This window comes from Gorilla gorilla, chromosome 2, assembly GCF_029281585.2.
Source record: "Gorilla gorilla gorilla isolate KB3781 chromosome 2, NHGRI_mGorGor1-v2.1_pri, whole genome shotgun sequence".
Lineage (NCBI taxonomy): Eukaryota > Metazoa > Chordata > Mammalia > Primates > Hominidae > Gorilla > Gorilla gorilla.
In genome coordinates this window covers 67,383,200-67,401,923 of record NC_086017.1, presented here as the reverse complement: position 1 = coordinate 67,401,923, position 18,724 = coordinate 67,383,200, and the positions used below count along the sequence as shown (strand labels likewise).

Sequence of the window (18,724 nt, the reverse complement as noted above, 5' to 3'; positions counted from 1 at the left end):
AGTTGGGATCTCTGGACCCACCTGGGGCTTGGGGGAACTCACCTCCTGAAAGGGAGGGACAGAAGCCTGTCTTGCTTCACCACCTGCTGATTGTAGAGACCTATGGCTTTGAGTGAACATAGGTGGTAGCCAGGTAGTGGATACAGTGGGTCTTGGGCAAGACCCAGTGCTATGCTGGCTTCAGATCTGACCTAGCACAGTTGAGTGGTGGTGGCCATAGCAGTGCTTGTGTCATCCCACCTCCAGCTCCAGGCAGCTCAGCACACAGAGAGCGGCTCTGAATGTTTGGGAGAGAGTAAGGGGAAAAAAACCAAGAGTTTCTGCCTGGTAATCCAGAGAATGCTTCTGGATCTTATCCATGACCACAAGGTGATACTTGTATGAGTCTGCAAGAACCATGATGTTACTGGACTTGGGGTGCCCCCTAATGCAGATATGGCTTAGATCACGACACCCAAGTTCCTTCAAATACCTAGAAAGCCTTCCCAAGAAGGACAGACACAAACAAGCCCAGACTGCGAAGACTGCAATAAGTACCTAACTCTTCAGTGCCCAGACAGTGAAGAACTTCTACAAGCATCAACACCATCCAGAAAAACACGACCTCACCAAACTAAATAAGGCACCAGGAACTAATCTGGAGAAACAAAGATATGTGACCTTTCAGACAGAGAATTCAAAATAGCGGTTTTGTGGAGACTCAAAGAAATTCAGGATAACACAGAGAATTTCGAACTTTATCAGATAAACTTAACAAGGAGATTGAAATAATTAAAAATCAAGCAGAAATTCTGGAGTTGAAAAATGCAATTGAAATACTGAAGAATGGATCAGCGTTCTTTTAATAGCAGTTTTAATTACAGAAGTGATCAAGCAGAAAGAATTGGTGAACCTGAAGACAGGCTATTTGAAAATACATAAAGGAGACAAAAAAGAATAAAAAAGAATGAAACATGCTTACAAGATCTAGAAAATAGCCTCCAAAGGGCAAATCTAAGAGTAATTGGCCTTAAAGAGGAGGTAGAGAGAGAGAGACAGGATAGAATGTTTATTCAAAGAGATAATATCAGAGAACTTCCCAAACCTAGAAAAAGATAACTGACATTCAAGTACAAGAAGATTATAGAACACCAAGCAGATTTAACATTTAACCCAAAGAAGATGACCTCAAGGCTTTTTTTTTTTTTTTTTGAGATGGAGTGGAGTCTTGCTCTGTCGCCCAGGCTAGAGTACAGTGGTGTGATCTCAGCTCACTGCAACCTCAGCCTCCTGGGTTCAAGTGATTCTTCTGCCCCAGCCTCCTGAGTAGCTGGGATTACAGGCACATGCTGCCACACCCAGCTAATTTTTTTGTATTTTTAGTAGATATGGGGTTTTGCCATGTTGGCCAGGTTGGTCTCGAACTCCTAACCTCAAGGTATCCACCTCCCTCAGCCTCCTAAAGTGCTGGGATTACAGATGTGAGCCACCATGCCTGGCCCCTCAAGGCATTTAATAATCAAACTCCCAAAGCTCAAAGATAAAGAAAGGATCCTAAAAGCAACAGAAGAAACAAATAACATACAATGGAACTCCAGTATGTCTGGCAGCAGACTTCAGTGGAAACCTTACAAGCCAAGAGAAAGTGGAATGAGATATTTAAAGTGCTGAAGGAACCTTAGACTACTGCATCTGGAAAAAATATGCTTTAAACATGAAGGAGAAATAAAGACTTTCCTAGACAAACAAAAGCTAAAGGATTTCATCAACATCAGACCTGTCCTACAAGAAATGCTAAAGAAGGTACTTCAATCAGAAAGAAAAGGATGTTAATGAGCAGCAAGAAATCATCTGAAAGTACAAAACTCACTGGTAATATTAAGTACAGAGAAAAAACACAGAATATTATAACACTGTAACTGTGGTGTGTAAACTACTCTTAAGTAGAAAGATTAAAAGATGAACCAATCAAAACAATAACTATAACAATTTTTCAAGACATAGTACAGGTGTCGAGCAATGGGCTTCTCTCATGACAACTGGCACAAGTGCTGCAAGACAGGGGCAAGAGTAAGCCCTCCCACAAGAAGTGGAAGTATGAGCTGGAGTGCCCCGCTGCCAACAGCAAGATTGGCCCCTGCTGCGTCCACACAGTCTGTGTGCAGGGACGTAACAAGAAATACTGTACCTTGAGGCTGGATGTGGGGAATTTCTCCTGGGGCTCAGAGTGATGTAGGTGCAAAACAAGGATCATCAATGTTGTCTACAATGTGTCCAATAACAAACTGGTCCATACCAAGATGCTATTGAAGAACTGCGTCGTGCTCAGTGACAGCACACTCTACTGACAGTGGTGCAAATCCCACTATGCATTGTCCCTGGGCTGCAAGAAGGGGGCCAAGCTGACTCCTGAGGAGGAAGAGATTTTAAACAAAAAACAATCTAAAAAAATTTAGAAGAAATATGATGAAAGGAAAAAGAATGCCAAAATCAGCAGTCTTCTGGAGGAGCAGTTCCAGCAGGGCAAGCATCTGGCATGTATCACATCAAGGCCAGAACAGTGTGGCCCAGCAGATGGCTATGTGCTAGAGGCCTGGGAGTTGGAGTTTTATCTTTGGAAAATCAAGGCCCAGAAAGGCAAATAAATCCTCATCCTTTCTGTATTTGCTTATGTAATAAAGGTGTTTATTGTTCTGTAACAAGAAAAAAAAGACATAGAAAGTATAATAAGATATAAATAGAAACAACAAAAAGTTAAAAAGCAGGGGGATGAAATCAAGGTGTGTAGAGTTTTATTACTGGCTGGGCATGGTGACTCATGTCCAGCTTAAACATTCAAAAAATTTGAATTGAACTTAAAACATTCAAAGAATTTGAAATAATATCAAGCACCTTCTCTGACCACAATGGAATAAAACTAGAAATCAATAACAAGAGGAATTTTGGAAACTATACAAACAGATGGAAATTAAAAAATATGCTTTTGAGTGACCAGTGAGTCAATGAAGAAATTAAGAAGGAAATTGAAAATTTTCTTGAAACAAATGATAATGGAAATGCAACATACGAAAACCTATGGGATACAGTGAAAGCAGTACTAAAAGAGAAATTTATAGCTATAAGTGTCTACATCAACAAAGAAGAAAAACTTCAAATAAATAACCTAGTGATGCATCTTAACAAGTGACAAAAACAAGAGCAAACCAAACCAAAATTAGCTGAAGAAAAGAAATAATAAAGATCAGAGGAGAAATAAATGACATTGGAATGAAGAAAACAATACAAAAGATTAATGAAACAGAAAGTTGATTTTTTTGAAAAGTTAAACAAAATAGACAAACCTTTAACCAGACTAAGAAAAAAAGAGAGAGGATCCAAATAAATAAAATCAGAGATGAAAAAGAAGACATTACAATTGATACTGCAGAAATTCAAAGGATCATTAGTGGCTATGATGAGCAACTGTATGCCAATAAATTGGAATATCTAGAAGAAATGGATACATTTGTAGACACATACAACCTACAGAGATTGAACCATGAAGAAATCCAAAACCTGAACAGACCAATAACGTAATGAGATTGAAGCCATAATAAAACGTCTTCCAGCAAAAAAAGCCCAGGCCCTGATGGCTTCACTGCTGAATTCTATTAAACATTTAAAGAAGAACTAATACCAATGCTACTTAAACTAGTCTGAAAAATAGAGGAGGAGGGAATACTTCCAAACTCATTTTTTGAGGCCAGTATTACCCTGATACCAAAACCAGACAAAGATACATCAAAAAAAGGAAACTGCAGGCCAGTATCACAGATGAATATTGATACAAAAATCCTCAACAAAATACTAGCAAAACAAATTCAACGACACATTAAAAAGGTCATTCATCGGCCAGGCGCGATGGCTCACGCCTGTAATCCCAGCACTGTGGGAGGCTGAGGCAGGTGGATCACCTGTGGTCAGGAGTTTGAGACCAGCCTGGCCAACATGGTGAAACCTCATCTCTACTAAAAATACAAAAATTAGCTGGTATGGTGGTGGGAACCTGTGGTCCCAGCTACTCAGGAGGCTAAGACAGGAGAATTGCTTAGAACCCAGATGGCAGAGGTTACAGTGAGCGAAGATCATGCCACTGCACTCCAGCCTGGGCAACAAAGAGCAAAACTCCGTCTCAAAAAAAAAGAAATTGAAAATCCCAGAAAATAATGGAAAGATATTCCATGTTCATTTATTGGCAGAATTAATATTTTTTTTTTTTGAGACAGAGTTTAGCTCTTGTTGCCCAGGCTGGAGTGCAATGGCATGATCTCGGCTCACCGCAACCTCCACCTCCCGGGTTCAAGTGATTCTCCTGCCTCAGCCTCCCGAGTAGCTGGGATTACAGGCATGCACCACCACACCTGGCTAATTCTGTATTTTTAGTAGAGATGGGGTTTCTCCATGTTGGTCAGGCTGGTCTCAAACTCCTGACCTCAGGTAATCTGCCCGCCTTGGCCTCCCAAAGTGCTGGGATTATAGGCGTGAGCCACCGCGCCTGGCCCAGCAGAATTAATATTGTTAAAGTGTCTGTACTACCCCCCAAATATCTACAGATTCAATGCAATCTCTATCAAAATACCAATGAGATTCTTCACAGATATAGAAAAAACAATCCTAGGCCGGGTGCAGTGGCTCACGCCTGTAATCCCAGCACTTTGGGAGGCCAAGGTGTGTGGATCACCTGAGGTCAGGAGTTCGAGACCAGCCTGACCAACATGGAGAAACCCTGTCTCTACTAAAAATACAAAATTAACCAGGCATGGTGGTGCATGCCTGTAATCCCAGTTACTCAAGAGGCTGAGGCAGGAGAATCGCTTGAACCCAGGAGGCGGAGGTTGCGGTGAGCCGAGATTGCGCCATTGCCCTCCAGCCTGGGCAACAAGAGCGAAACTCTGTCTCAAAAAAAATAAGTAGATTAAAAAAAAGACTTAAATCTAAGACTTTGAAACTACTACAAGAAAACACTGGGTGAAACTCTCCAGAATATTGGAGTAGGCAAAGATTTCTTGAGTAATACCCCACGAGTACAGGCAGCCAAAGCAAAAATAGACAAATGGGATCATATCAAGTTAAAAAGCTTCCTCACAGCAAAGGAAATAACAACATGATGAGACAACCCATAGAATGGGAAAAAATATTTGCAAACTACCCATCTGACAAGGGATTAATAACCATAATATATAAAGAGCTCTAACAACTCTAATATAGTTTGGATGTGTGACCCCACTGAAATCTCATGTTGAATTGTATTCCTCAGTATTGGAGGTGAGGCCTGGTGGGAGGTGATTGGATCATGTGGGTAGATGTCTCATAAATGGTTAAGCACCATCCCCTTGATGCTGTCCTCATGATAGTGAGTTCTCGTGAGATCTGGTTGCTTCAAAGTGTGCCTTCCACCCCTGCTCTTGCTCCTGCTTTCGCCATGTGACATGCCTGCTCTTCCTTCACCTCCCACCATGATTATAAGCTTCCTGAGGCCTCCCCAACAGCAGATGCTGCTATGCTTCCTGTGCAGCCTGCAGAACCAGGAGCCAATTAAACCTCTTTTCTTTATAAATTACCCAGTCTCAGATATTTCTCTCTTTTTAAAAAATTTCCTTTGTTTTTGTTTTTTGGAAACAAAGACTCACTGTGTTGCCCAGTCTAGTTTCAAACTCCTGGGCTCAAGCAATCCTCCTGCCATGGCCTCCCAAAGGACTGGAATTACAGGCATGAGTCACCACACCTGTCTTAGTTATTTATAGCAATGCAAGAATGGCCTAATACAAACCCTATAGGAAAAGAAAAACTAATAATCTGATTAAAAAATAGGCAAAAGATCTAAATAGACATTTCTCAAAAGAAGACATGAAAATAGCAAACAGGGGCGGATCACCTGAGGTCAGGAGTTCGAGATGAGCCTGGCCAACATGGTGAAACCCTGTCTCTGCTAAAAATACAAAAATTAGCTGGGCGTGGAGGTGGGTGCCTGTAATCCCAGCTACTCAGGAGGCTGAGGCAGGAGAATTGCTTGAACCTGGGAGGCAGAGTTTGCAGTGAGCTGAGATTGCGCCACCCACACCCCAACCTGGGTGACAGAGTAAGACTCTGTCTCAAAACAAAAAAACAAAAAAGAGGCCGGGTGCGGTGCTCACGCCTGTAATCCCAGCACTTTGGGAGGTCGAGGTGGGCAGATCACAAGGTCAGGAAATCAAGACTATCCTGGCCAACTGGGTGAAACCCCGTCTCTACTAAAAATACAAAAATTAGCTGGGCGTGGTGGTGCGCACCTGTAGTCCCAGCTACTTGGGAGGCTGAGGCAGAATAGCTTGAACCAGGGAGTCAGAGGTTGCAGTGAGCTGAGATCACGCCACCACACTCCAGCCTGGCAACAGAGCCAGACTCCGTCTCAAAAAAAAAAAAAAAAAAAAGATTTGGAAGCAACCTCAGTGTCCATAAACAGATGAATGGGCTGCGCTGTCTATGGAGTAACCATTCTTTTGTTTCTTTACTTCTCTAATAAACTTACTTAAAAAAAAAGAAAACAAAACAAAAACAAAAAACCCAGATGAATGGATAAAGAAAATGTGGTACATATACATAATGGAGTACCATTCAGCCATAAAAAAAGAATGAGAACCTATCATTTGCAACAACATGGATGGTCATTATGTTAAGTGAAATAAGGCAGGCACAGAAAGACAAACATTGCATGTTTTCACTTTTCTGTGGGCACTAAAAATTAAAGTCATTCACTTATCTGTGGGTGCTAAAAATTAAACTCTTTGAATTCATGGAAATAGATTGTAGAAGGATGGTTACCAGAGGCTGTGAAGGGTAGTGGGGGAGATGAGAGGAGGGAATTGGGGATGGTTAATGGGTACAAAAAAAGAAAAAGGGCAAGGCACAGTGGCTCACACCTGTAATCCCAGCACTTTGGGAGGCCTAGGCAGGTGGATCACTTGAGGTCAGGAGTTTGAGACCAGCCTGGCCAAAATGGTGAAACCCCATGTCTACTAAAAATACAAAAAATTAGCCAGTCCTGGTAGCCTGAGCCTATAATCCCAGCTACTTGGGAGGCTGAGGCAGGAGAATTGCTTGAACTGGGTGGCAGAGGTTTTGGTGAGTCGAGATCATGCCACTGCATTCCAGCCTGGGGGACAGAGCGAGACTCTGTCTCAAAAAAAAAAGAGTAAGACATAGTATTTGCTAGCATAACAGGGTAACTATAATAAAAATAATTTAATTGTACATTTTAAAATAAAAGAGTATAACTGAATTGTTTGAAACACAAAGGATAAATGATTGAGGTGATGGATACCCTATTTACCTTGATATGATTATTATGCGTAGCATGCCTGTATCAAAATATCTCATGTAATCCATAAATACATACACCTACTATGTACCCACAAAAATTTTAAAAATAAAGTGATGACTGCCACCTCTCTTCCAACATCCCCACCCATCTCACAGTACTCTCATGGTTCTCTCAAGCTGTGCCCCTGGAGTACCATGGGTACAGCTTGATATTGCTGAGAGGATTCATCTATTAGGTAAGGTACCAAACTAGATATGCAAGATCATTTCCAAATATGCTATTCTGATCATTCATTCACCAGATGCTTATTGAGCTCCTACATCTTCGTGGATACTATTTAAGTGGTGTGGGGAGAGCAGTGAGCAAAATAGACATGGTCCTTGTCTTTATGCTACTTACCAGTCTTTAGTTTTATGGCTCCAGTGGACACCCTTTCCTTCAGATTTTTTTCTTTCTTTCTTTTTTTTTTCGGTTCTCCTCTTACCTACCTGATGGTATCTCCTTTGCTCATTCAATTGTTGTTTTTCCTCATTCCTGTCGTACTTGACACCCTCCAATTTTTTCTGAATTCTCTTTTAATTTCCCTTGTATGCTTTTTTCTTTGGCCATCTCTTTTAGTATATCTAGCCTTATAGACTATTAGATTTGTCTTCCTAAATATGTTTCCATGCTCAAAACCTCTCGATTACTCCCCATTGTCTATCGGATTAAAAAGCTTGTTTTTGAGGCCTTTAGCTGGATATTTCAATCTACTTCTCCAGACTTATCTCCACTTGACACTGTCACCTTTGGGTGGATTGAATGACCCCTGCTTCCTTTTTCCCCCTTTGATCCTTTCCTTGCCTCCTGTTTCTTGGGGTCTTTGTTTTTTTAGATCCCAGGAAAACTATGTCTCCACCTGAAATCCTCTCTTTCATTTAAAGCTCATTGCTAATGGTAACATGTATGTGGCCTTCACAGATGAAAGTGAACTTGTCCCCTCTGTGAACCACAGGGTACCTATATGGCATTCTGTTTTTTTCTTCTCACTTAATCAGTTCATCAGTCCTTGAGATTTGTTGTTATATTTTAATAGGATCTAGTATTGTGATTTACATAATATAGGCATTCAATAAATATTTATTGACAGATTAAGGGATTATACAATAGGATTATACAACTTAATTTAAAGAGAAAATTATATCTTATGGATGCAAAAAAATCTATAAACAGTTTTGAAGGTAAACTGTTTCTTGAGCAGCTACTATGTGCCAGGTACTGTTCTAGGTACTGAGGATAACCACAGTGAATAAAACAGTTTACAAAATATTCTATATCAAACGATGGTAAGTGCTTTGAAGCAAGATAAGTGAGGATAAAAAGGATGGATATCGAAGGAGGTGCTACTTAATATGGGGGTACGGGGAGGCTTCTCTGACAGACTGGCAGACATTTGAACAGAGATAATACATATAAGTGCCCACTATTCATTGGGATTAATTTTTAAATGGTCAGTAAGTTATACTTGAAAAAATTTGATTTTGATTTTTAGTTTTACCCTGTTACATATATATGCATTATTTAAAAATTAAGGTCTCATTGATAATGTCTGTTGGGATTTGTTTCTCATAAAAAATTCAGTAAGATAACTCTTGAATATCTCTTAGTATAGTTGGAAAAATGCTTAAATTGTAATGTTTTAGTAACTTATGCTAGTGTTATCAAGAGAGTCATATTTCTAACTATAAATTTCAGAATTGATGGAGCCAAAAGAAATTTAGACAGAACACTGGGTAAAAGAATACCTCTATTACCACCACCTGATTATCCTCAAACTGTAAGTTTATGTTTTCTCGTTAAAAAGTTTATCCTTATATCACTTTTATTTGTAGTTAAGACAATCTCAATATAACTGATGTTTTAAAAAGGAATAATAGATATATTTAAACTATATATTTAATTTTTAAACAATTTAATTTTAAAATGTTCTCCTTGATTTAATTATATCCTGTTTGTTTTTGACAGATGACCAGTGAAATGAAAAAAAAAGGAGTGAGTTCAAGTTTTTATATTTCTTGTTTGAAAATGTTCAAAGAAATTATTGCAAAGTAGTTTCTTCTAAGACCACCTGCTAAGTCCCATTCTAGAAAATAAATAAATTTAGAAACTGAGGTTTTTATTTTCTCTTCCCAAGGGAGCAAACATGTCATGAACAACAATATGGCAATATAGATTTTGTTTGTTTGTTTGTTTTAAACAGGGTCTTGCTCTGTCACCAAGGCTGGAGGGCAGTGGTGCGATCTCGGGTCACTGCAGCCCCGCCACTCGGGCTCAAGCAGTCCTCCCACCTCAGCCTCCTGAGTAGCTGGGACTGCAATCACATGCCACCGTGCTTGGATAATTTTTAAAATTATTTGTAGAAATGAGATCTCACTATATTGCCCAGGCTGGTCTTGAACTCCTGGACTCAAGTGATCCTCCCACCTTGGCCTGTCAAATTGCTAGAAATACAGGTTTGAGCCACTGTGCCCAGCCAATATGGGTTTTAAGAATTACATTTTTGTTGGCATTCACTATTTGCAGATTAATTACGTAAATATTTTCATTCTTATTCCAAACAACTGAAAAAAACTCAAAGTGGCAGTTATAAAGGAAATCCATCTCTCTTTTTCATTAGGGTAATAATTGAGTATTCTAATATTGATATAATGATATAGTAGCCACTCAGCAAATATGTATTGAGAATCTGTTATGTGCTTGCTGCATGCTAGGTGCTAGAGATTAAAAAAAAAAAGACACTGCATGAGTGACAACAGGGGACTTATGATATGATTGGTGGAAAGACAAAAGCATCTAAAATTTCTTTACTAGCAAAGGATAACAGAAACGTACGGAGCTGGAGACATGAAAGAGGAAATCATGCAGCATGTTTTCAGATGGGGTATAAGCTTCTCAAGTCCCTTAAAATTCACTTTGGGGGATAGAGGCTGAAGATGTGAATTCAGCCTCTATGAATTCAGGATATTTGGAAGAAACTCTTTTTAGCTTTTCCTTGTTTTGGTTTTGGTTTTTAAAATGCTCTTCTTCCTCCTTACCTGCCCATCCAACGTTTCTGGAGAATTTGGATGTGGATCTTTCTTTTTACTAGGTATAATTACTGATACACAACATTCCCAAAACATTAATAAATATTTAATGTACAAATTGCCAAATGTATTTAATATTTGTGTGTATGTGTTTAGTATCCTCACTGTTCCTAGCCAGGCATACAGTCATTCACTCCTGAGCCCACTGCTCTTGGCAATATGGCTTCTAGGAATTCCATCACTTCATCATGAATGTCATCAGTAACTACTAACTGCCAAATTCAAAGGATATTTTTTCTTTTATGTATTTATTTATTTATTTGAAATGGAGTCTCATTCTGTTGCCCAGGCTGGAGTGCAGTGGCGTGATCCCGGCTCACTGCAACCTCCATCTCCCAAGTTCCAGTGATTCTCCTGCCTCAACCTCCTGAGTAGCTGGGATTACAGACATGTGCCACCACACCCACCTAAATTTTGTATTTTTAGTAGAGATGGGGTTTCATTATGTTGGCCAGGCTGGCCTCGAGCTCCTGACCTCAGGTAATAAACCCATCTCAGCCTCCCAAAGTGATGGGATTACAGGTGTGAGACATCTCGCCTGGCCAAAAGATATTTTTTCTATACTTCTCTCTCTTGGACCTCCACCTGTCTCTTTTTTGAGACAGAGTCTCCCTCTTGTCAGCTAGGCTGGCGTGCAGTGGTGCGATCTTGGCTCACTGCTACCTCTGTCTCTCGGGTTCAAGCGATTCTTCTGCCTCAGCCTCCTGAGTAGCTAAGATTACAGGCGCCTGCCACCACGCCGAGCTAATTTTTGTATTTTTAGTAGAGACAGGGTTTCATCATGTTGGCCAGGCTGGTCTTGAACTCCTGACCTCAAGTGATCCACCCACCTTGGCCTCCCAAAGTGCTGGGATTACAGGTGGAGCCACCGCACCCAGCCTCTACCTGTCTTTTTAAAAAAACTTCGATTAGTGGAACAGAATAGATGACCCAGAAATAGACTCACACAAGTATAGCCAGCTGATTTTTTCTTTTTTCTTTTTTTTTTAGAGACAGGGGTCTCTCTTTGCTGCCCAGGCTGGTCTTGAGCTCCTGGGCTCAAGTGATCCTCCTGCCTCAGCTTCCTGAGTAGCTGGGACTACAAAAGCATGCCACCATCCCCCTGATTTTTGACTAAGTTGCGAAAATCATTCAGTGGAGGAAGAATAGTCTTTTCAACGAATGGCGGAAAGCAACTGGATATCCATAAAATAAAAAAAACCTCAGCATAAAGCTCCCACCTTGTACAAAAATTAACTAAAAATTGATCATAGGAGTAAATGTAAAACATAAAACTATAAAAAAAATTAGAAAAAGGCATAGGATAAACATAAACTATAAAACTTTAAGAAAAATCTAGCCTAGGCAAAGAATTCTTAGGTATGTCCTCGAAAGCACAATCCAGAATTTTTTTTTTTTTTTGAGACAGAGTCTCACTTTGTCGCCCAGGCTGGAGTGCAATGGCGCGATCTCGGCTCACTGCAACCTCCACCTTCCCAGATCAAGCAATTCTCCTGCCTCAGCCTCCCGCAGAAAATTTTTAAAAACTCAGTAAATTAGACTTCATCAAAGTTAAAAGCTATTGCTCAGTGAAAGACCCTGTTAAAAGGATGAAAAAACAAGCTACACACTGGGAGAAAATATTCACGAATCGGCTATCCAACAAAGGACTTGTATCTAGAATATATAAATAACTCTTTAAACTCAACAGTATGAAAGCAAAAAATCTGATTAGAAAATGGGTAAAAACGGGCCGGGCGCTGTGGCTCACACCTGTAATCCCAGCACTTTGGGAAGCCGGGGCGGGCGGATCATGAGGTCAGGAAATCGAGACCAACCTGGCTAACACGGTGAAACCCCGTCTCTACTAAAATACAAAAAATTAGCTGGGCGTGGTGGCGGGCGCCTGTAGTCCCAGCTACTCGGGAGGCTGAGGCAGGAGAATGGCGTGAACCCGGGAGGCGGAGCTTGCAGTGAGCCGAGATCGCACCACTGCACTCCAGCCTGGGTGACAGAGCAAGACTCCGTCTCAAAATAATAATAATAATAATAATAATAATAATAATAATAATAATAATAATAATAATAAGTAAAATAATAAAAATAAAAAGGAAAAGAAAATGGGTAAAAATGGTCAGGCGCAGTGGCTCATGCCTGTAATCCAAGCACTTTGGGAGGCCGAGGCGGGCGGTTCGAGACTAGCCTGGCCAACATGGTGAAACCGTCGCTACTAAAAATACAAAATTAGCTGAGTGTGGTGGCACACACCTGTAATCTCAGCTACTAGGGGTGCTGAGGCAGGAGATCGCTTGAACTCCGGAGGCAGACGTTGCAGTGAGCCGAGATTGCGCCACTGCACTCCAGTCTGGGCGACAAGAGCGAAACTCCGTCTCAAAAAAGAAAGGAAAAGAAAATAGGTAGAAGAAAAATAAGGTAACGCTGTAGCCCGTCGGGCGGCCCCACAGAGCCGCCACAGCCTCCGGCTTTCCCCAACCCAACGTCGGCCATCGGCTCCGCGGAGCTAACCATGGCAGACGTGGAAGACGGCGAGGAACCCTACGCCCTGACCTCTCACTCCAGGAGCGCAGGCTCCAAGTCGGGAGGCGACAAGATGTTCTAGCTCAAGAAGTGGAACGTGGTGGCCATGTGGAGCTGGGCCGTGGAGTGCGATATGTGCGCCATCTGCAGAGTCCAGGTGATGGATGCCTGTCTCAGATGTCAAGCTGAAAACAAACAAGAGGACTCTGTTGTGGTCTTGGGAGAATGTAATCATTCCTTCCGCAACTGCCGCATGTCCCTGTGGGTGAAACAGAACAATCGCTGCCCTCTCTGCCAGCAGGACTGGGTGGCCCGAAGAATCGGCAAATGAGAGCGGTTAGAAGGCTTCTTAGTGCAGTTGTTCAGAGCCTTGGTGGATCTTGTTATCAAGTGCCCTTCAAAGGCTAGAACACTCTAGGGGATTAATTCTTCAAATAGGAGTCGATGGATCTGTGGTCCTTTGTGACACATCAAAGGCTTGGTTTAGCATTTTGTCAGTTTTATTTTCAGAAATTCTCTACAATTAAGAAGATAATTTATTAAAGATGATCCTTTCTACCTCTGTGGTGTGTGTCGCACACATAGCTTAGGAGTGCTATAAAAAAGGAGAGAACTTCAAACTGAATCACCTTTATAATTTACCCATTTCTATACAACAGGCTGTGGAATCAGTTTCATTCAGAGGAGAACTTTTTGCATGCTTACGGTTGATCAGTTAGAAAAGAATGCTATGGTAACAAATAAAGTGCAGTTTAAACCCCCTCCTCCCAAAAAGAAAGATATGAACGGACATTTTACCATAGAGGATATATGGATGGCAAATAAGCACGCGAAAGATGTTCAACATCATTAGCCGTTATGGTAATACAAATTAAAACCTTGATTCGTTTTCACTACATACCTATTAGAATGGCTGAAATAAAAAACAGTGAGAATTTCAGCTGACTTTTGACACTACTGACCATTTATTTCCTTTCTAACATTCCTTTATGTTTATTCATCTGGTTCTCTATTATTTCTCTGTCATCTCCACGGGTTCCTTTTTCTTGACTGGCTGTAGCCACTCTTCTCTTTCCTTGAATCGCCATGGATGATTCTCTCCTTTTCTGATTTCAACTACCTTTCATATATTGATGACTCCCAGAGACTTTTTTGCACAAATACCTCTGATTCAACGTGTCAAAAAAATGAGACCACAAGCTTCCTCCATAAGACACCTCTTGCACATTTTCTATTCTAGTTGTTATCACCATCAATCTGGTTACTCATACTTGAAATATCTGAATCTGAACTTCTTTTTCCCCCTCCCCAACTACCTCCCTCCCATATACTTAGTTCCCAAGAGCTCTATATGGTTCTCAAAACAGTCATTTTCTTGTCCTAGCCTTAGATCACAGCTTCATCTCTTGTCTTGACCACAGAAGCCAACAGCAGCTTTTCTTTCTTTTCTTTTCTTTCTTTCTTTCTTTTTTTTTTTTTTTGAGACAGAGTAGTCTTGCTCTGTCACCCAGGCTGGAATCCAGTGGGGCAATCTAAGATCACTGCAACCTCCACCTCCCGGCTTCAAGCAATTCTTGTGCCTCAGGCTCCCAAATAGCTGGGATTACAGGCACATGCCACCATGCCTGGCTAATTTTTTATATTTTTAGTAGAGGCAGGGTTTCACCATGTTGGCCAGGCTGGTCTCAAACTCCTGACCTCAAGTGATCCACCTGCTTCAGCTTCCCAAAGTGCTGGGATTACAGGTGTGAGCCACCGTGCCCGGCCAGGAATTGCTTCTTAATCAACTACTATGATATCGAGCACCAAAAATAGTTACTTAATGAATGATTGATGAATGAATAAATATAAAAACACATGTTCAGTAAAATATAACAGCTGTTATAATAGAAGTGTGAAGGGACTACAGTGAGAGCACAATATAGAAAGTTTTTTTTTTTAAAATTTTTTCTGTTTTTTGAGACAGTTTCTCACTCTGTCACCCAAGCTGGTGTGCAGGGGAGTGATCTTGGCTTACTGCAACATCTGCTTCCCAGGCTCAAGCGATCTCTTAGCCTCATCCTCCCGAGGAGCTGGGACTACAGGTGCGAGGCACCACGCTCGGATAATTCGTATTTATTTATTTATTGTAGAGGTGGGGTTTCCCCATGTTGCCCAGACTGGTCTCTCACTCCTGAGCTGAAAGGGATCCACCTGCTTCGACCTCCCAAAGTGCTGGGATTACAGGCATGAGCCACCGTGCTGGGCCAGGAAGTTTTCAAGAAAAATTTTGAAAGTACATCACTTGACTTAGATAGTGTTTTGCTAAGGAAGATTATATACTTTAATATATAATCTAAGGGTCAACATATTTTTGTTTTAGGAGATGAAATGGTTTTAGAAAGGTATAAGTTATAGATACATAATTAGAATAATGAATTTAAATTTCATTTTTTCTTTCTTTTTTCCACAACAAAAACCACATTCAATAAATTTCCTTTCACTATATAGTCATATAATAATTTTATTCAAGCTTAGTTTTCTATCTAATATTTCAGTGCTTGACCCTGACCTGCTTTCTAGAACTGCTATAGGTTTGGGGTATTGAGAAAATATCATCTTTGTCTGTATAATTTATTTATTCATGAGATTCTTAACAAATATCTATGCATACTTGATCCTGTGCTAGATGCTGAAGATTGATGGACAAGATGGACATATAAGCCCTTATGAAGCTTATATTTTAATGAGGAAGACATATAATAATCAAATTAACAAAATTTTTCTATTTCATTTAATAAAATTGTGATAAGTACTATGAAGGAAATACAGGGTAATATGGTAGATAGTGACTGGTGAGGGAGTGGGGCCATATTAGGCATGTGGTTAGAGAAGGCGTCCCTGAGGTGGTGACATTTATGGAGTCCTGAATGGTAGAAAGGAGCCAGCCGTGGAAAGACCTGGGGTTGAGAATTTCCCAACAGAGGGAACAGCTAAGTTTAAGTTACCTGAAGGAGAAAACAACTGGGTATGTTCCAGGAACTGAAAGAAGGCCAGCTGCTGATTGAGCTCATGGGAAAGTATAAAATAAACTTGAAAAGGGGGTCAGGAGCCAGAGATGAGGGCCTTGCAGGCTATGGTAAGTTGCTTGGATTTTACTCAGAGTGGCAATTGGAAGTCATTGGAGGATTCTACCCATGGGGATAACATAACTTGATTTACTTTTAATGATAAAAAGTCACTTTGACAATTATATGAAAAAGCCCACTTAGATTCTTTAGAAGATGGATTGTGGCTACAGCAAAAGTATAAAGGAAGAACCAGGTAGTTGTACAAGATAACAGTCTAGGTGAGAGAGAATAGTTTAGACTAGAGTGATAGCAATAGAGCTAGAGAGAAATTGTTAGACTCAGGATATATTTTGGATGTAAATGCGACAGGACTTGCAGATAGGGTGCATGTGGGCAGTGAGAAAAAGAGGAACCAAGGATGATTCTTAGTCTTTGGTCTGATTTTGCAGGGTAATTGGCGACACTTATTATTAAGATCATCTAGAGAGGATGGAAGAGCTGGAGTAGGGAGAGGACCAAGTTCATTGCTAGACAGAGGTCAGCCCATTGATATAGTGAGGGACTGGGGACTATCACACAAGACTTTTAAGATTAAGCAGTACATGGGCCGGGCATGGTGGCTCATGCCTGTAATCCCAGCACTTTGGGAGGCCAAGTCGGGTGGATCATGAGGTCAGGAGTTCGAGACCAGCCTGACCAACATGGTGAAACCCCATCTCTACTAAAAAGAAAAAAATTAGCCAGGCATGGTGGCCCACGCCTGTAATCTCAGCTACTCAGGAGGCTGAGGCAGGAACATCGCTTGAACCCAGGAGATGGAGGCTGCAGTGAGCCAAGATCATGCCATTGCACTCCAGCCTGGGCGACGGAGGGAGACTCCATTTAAAAAAAAAAAAAAAAGACTAAGCAGTACATTAATGGAGTGGACATAGAAAATGTCCTTCTGTAAGAATTTTGGAGTGAGCAACTAATTGAAAAAAAATAAAAGTAAGAGACAAAAGAAAAAATGTCCATCTAGGCTACACATTTAAAAAATCTTTTTATCTCAAAATAATTTTAGACATACGGAAAAGTTGCAAAAAAGAGTACAAAGAATTCCCCTGTATGCTTTATCTGTTCCCATAATGTTAGCATCTTTGCCTGTAACAATGATTACTATGGTTGTTGCCAAATAGTAATTTTTCTATCATTTCTTTTACATTTTTTGTTGGAATTCTGTAGTAAGAAAGAACTTTTAATATTTTTCTTCACTTATTCGTTCATTTAGATCAGTGTGGACTATAGATTTTTATTTTAACTATTAAGTTATAATGTATTATTATCATTAATAATAATTATTTTGTAGAGATGGGGTTTTGCTCTGTCGCCCAGGCTGGAGAGCAGTGTTGTGATCATGGCTCACTGCAGCCTTGAACTCCTGGACTCAAGCCATCCTCCCACCCCAGCCTCCTGAGTAGCTGGGATTACAGGCATGAGCCACAAGGCCTGGCTTTATTATTAATTTTAAAGTTTAGTTGTTCCACATTTGGCCAGTGGGAGCCCTTAAAGTTGACTCTTTCGTCTTTTTTTACATATCCCATCATTCTTTGAGCATGTCCTTACTTTCTGGCACAATAAGATGTTCCAGGATCATGCTATGTATACTTTTTCTATTCTAGCCCTATAATCAGTCATTTCTCCAGGGATCTTTTGCTCCTTTTAGTGGAGAATGGTATTTAAAAACCATGATATGTGTGTTAAATGTTCTCCTTGATACTGAGTGTCATTGCTTCCTGGCTTTCTCAGCAGAAGATCTAGAAAATAATTATTTCTCTCTCTCTCTCAAAACCCATGGATTCATTCTGATACCTCCTATTCCAGTAACACCGCAGGGTTTGTTCTAGCCTGTCCCCCTTTCTCTATGCATAGCTTCCTTCTCTGATAGTGAGGGATCTGGCTTTCATCCATTAGCCACAAGGTTTACTTATTTTGTTAAATCCTGGAGTATACATAAATAATTTCAAAATTGCTAACTCATACTACTGTGAAAAACAAACCTCACCATAGTTTAATATTCACCTATTGTCTTTTGTACTTAGCATAAGGATATATGGTTAAAATATTGTGTTCAGTATTGGTTAGTTCTACACTCCTTTTCAATAGGTAATTATTAATACATTTTCAGCTAGGTAATTATTAATAACTTGAAATTCAGGTAGGTTCATTGGTTTGTTTTCATTTGGAGTTTCTTTTCTCCCTCATTCATGATGATATCTTTTACTTATACTTTGAGCAGGTAAAACAACAGCAAGGTTTAAAATCAGAACTATACCAAAAGTACACCTCAGAGAAGCATCTCCCATCCCTTCTACCCTGTTCCCATGCCCCCATACTTTCTATCTGTTCCAAGCTACTGTTTCATATAACCAATCTCATTAATTTTTGATTTATCCTTCCTGTGTTTAATTTTTTTACAAATGAACAGGTATGTTTTCTTATTTCCTTTTATCTTATACAAAATGCATCATACTGTAGATACTCTTGCATTTTGCTTTTTTTTGTTTGTTTATTTATTTTTCTTTTTTTTTTTTTGAGACAGAGTCTTACTCTGTCACCCAGGCTGGAGTGCAGTGGCACAGTCTCGGCTCACTGCAACCTCTGCCTCCCAGGTTCAAGCGATTCTCCTGCCTCAGCCTCCCAAGTAGCTGGGATTACAGGTGCCCGCCACCATGCCC

The 18,724-nt window shown here is 40.4% G+C and overlaps 1 protein-coding gene, 1 long non-coding RNA gene and 2 pseudogenes across 3 annotated transcripts in view; 3 read left to right on the top strand and 1 right to left on the bottom strand.

Annotated features, from left to right (window-relative positions):
- Nucleotides 1-18,724, top strand: part of DNAH12 (dynein axonemal heavy chain 12) — a 257,576-nt gene that overhangs the window by 11,449 nt on the left and 227,403 nt on the right. For both annotated transcript variants that reach the window (XM_055383181.2, XM_004034353.5), the window contains exons 3-4: nt 9,053-9,134; nt 9,323-9,349. In XM_055383181.2, the coding sequence (XP_055239156.2) occupies nt 9,053-9,134; nt 9,323-9,349 (109 nt within the window). The remainder of the gene's footprint in view (nt 1-9,052; nt 9,135-9,322; nt 9,350-18,724) is intronic.
- LOC129532659 (uncharacterized) overlaps nt 1-18,724 on the bottom strand; it is a 36,556-nt gene that overhangs the window by 9,507 nt on the left and 8,325 nt on the right. The gene's annotated exons all lie outside the window — the stretch shown is intronic.
- LOC101125283 (small ribosomal subunit protein eS8-like) lies at nt 1,999-2,624 on the top strand (annotated as a pseudogene).
- Nucleotides 12,950-13,295, top strand: LOC101124916 (RING-box protein 2-like; annotated as a pseudogene).